The sequence below is a fragment of the Pipistrellus kuhlii genome, unplaced genomic scaffold (genome assembly GCF_014108245.1).
Source record: "Pipistrellus kuhlii isolate mPipKuh1 unplaced genomic scaffold, mPipKuh1.p scaffold_m20_p_9, whole genome shotgun sequence".
NCBI classification, from domain to species: Eukaryota; Metazoa; Chordata; class Mammalia; order Chiroptera; family Vespertilionidae; genus Pipistrellus; species Pipistrellus kuhlii.
In genome coordinates, this window is record NW_023425595.1 from 31,073,507 (window position 1) to 31,075,193 (window position 1,687).

At 37.9% G+C, this 1,687-nt stretch overlaps 1 protein-coding gene across 1 annotated transcript; it reads right to left on the bottom strand.

The window, feature by feature from the left end:
* Nucleotides 1-1,002, bottom strand: LOC118713227 (olfactory receptor 52A5-like). Its single transcript, XM_036427633.1, has one exon. The coding sequence runs from the start codon at nucleotides 1,000-1,002 to the stop codon at nucleotides 1-3; it is 1,002 nt and encodes a 333-aa protein (XP_036283526.1).
* Between the last annotated feature and the right edge of the window lie 685 nt (nucleotides 1,003-1,687).

Consider the following 1,687-nt stretch of genomic DNA (forward strand, 5'->3'; position numbering starts at 1 on the left):
CTAGTGTTTCTCATGTGAAACTTTTTTATTTGATAAAAGATTAATAAGAAATCCAGAGACATCGTTAGAATGAAAAATGTGGGACACTCGGTCTCTAATCTGTTTGGTCTTCACACCATACACAATAGGATTGAGCAATGGTGGGACAAGCAAGTAAAGGTTAGACAGAAGAATATGAATGTAAGGTGGAATGTGGAAGCCAAATCTGTGTGTGAAAAAGGAGAAAAAAGCCAGGAGATAAAACTCAAGAAAGACACAAATGTGAGCAATGCAGGTGTTAAAGGCTTTGAGCCTGGCTTCCTTCTGGGGCAGACTGAAGACAGTTATAAATATTTTAATGTAGGATAGTGTAATGAATATTATATCAAAGCCAAGTATACTGAAAGCCACAAACAGACCATAGATCTTGTTGATTCTAATATCTTCTGCTGCCAATTTCACGATGGCCATGTGCTCACAGTATGAATGGGAGACCACAGTGGTCCAGTAATACTTCAATCTGCATTTGATGAGGATGAGACATGGAGCCACAAGAAGGACTCCTCTGAGTGTCACTGCAACCCCAATCTGAGTGAGAAGTTGGTGGGTAAAAATGGTTGCATGTCTCAGAGGATTGCAGATTGCCACATAGCGGTCCAGGGCCATGGCCAACAGAATACCTGACTCAATGCATTGGAAGGTGTGAATAAGCCACATCTGCAAGAGACAGGCATCAAAGTGTATCTTTGGCAGATGAAACCAGAATATTCCTAGCATTTTGGGCAGGATGCAGGTGCTGAGAGCAATGTCTGTGGCTCCAAGCATTGCCAGGAGGAGATACATGGGCTCGTGGAGGCTGCGCTCGGATTTGATGACGACCAGGATCAGAGAATTCCCAAACAGAGCGATGACGTACACGGCACAGAAAGGGATGCCAATCCAGCACTGAACCGACTCCAGACCAGGGATCCCCACCAGTGTCAGCACCGAGGGCATGAAGACTGTGCTATTGAGCTTGAACATGATGACTTAGAACTCCTTCTGATTCAAGGCAGTGTGGGTTGAGTATCTCTCTTCTGTTTTCTGTTAAACCTAGATTTCTGCAAAATCTGAAATTTTTACTTAATAGAATAAGAGCCAAAAATTAAAATGTGCTAAGGTTGTTTATTAGGAAAGTGATTCTATTATCATAATTAGATCAATTAATAATATCTAAATTTTCATATGTATACAAAAACTGATATTGTTCAATATTATTTTGGTAGATAAATAAGAAAACAATAAAAAGCAAAAACATAGAATGTCAAATATACTCTGCAATATTAAATAGGTAATTATTTGTTCAGTTTATAATTTCTGATCAAAATAAAAGTTTTTAATATATTTTTACAAGCACCTTTGGATTCTACCATATTAAACCACTAAGTTGCCTGTGTGTTGCCTTTATTTGGCTATGAAAGTGGTAGTTTATTATCCAAATACACATTTGCTGGCAGTTCTCATATTTAAGCATTAGTACAATTCCTTGAGTGTTTACTTTTCTCTGACATATTGAAATTAGGCACACAACTAATACAAATTAAGGTCAATATGCTTTTATTAGGTATCTTCTATAGATGGGGCTTTATGCAGGGTCTGAATAAACAAACAAAGCTATAGAACTTTCCAGAAAATGAGTCTTAACTCATTTGACTATTTTTGCACTTCA

Coding starts and splice junctions, on each gene's coding strand:
- LOC118713227 (XM_036427633.1), bottom strand. CDS start 1,002: ATGTTCAAGCTCAATAGCACAGTCTTCATGCCCTCGGTGCTGACACTG.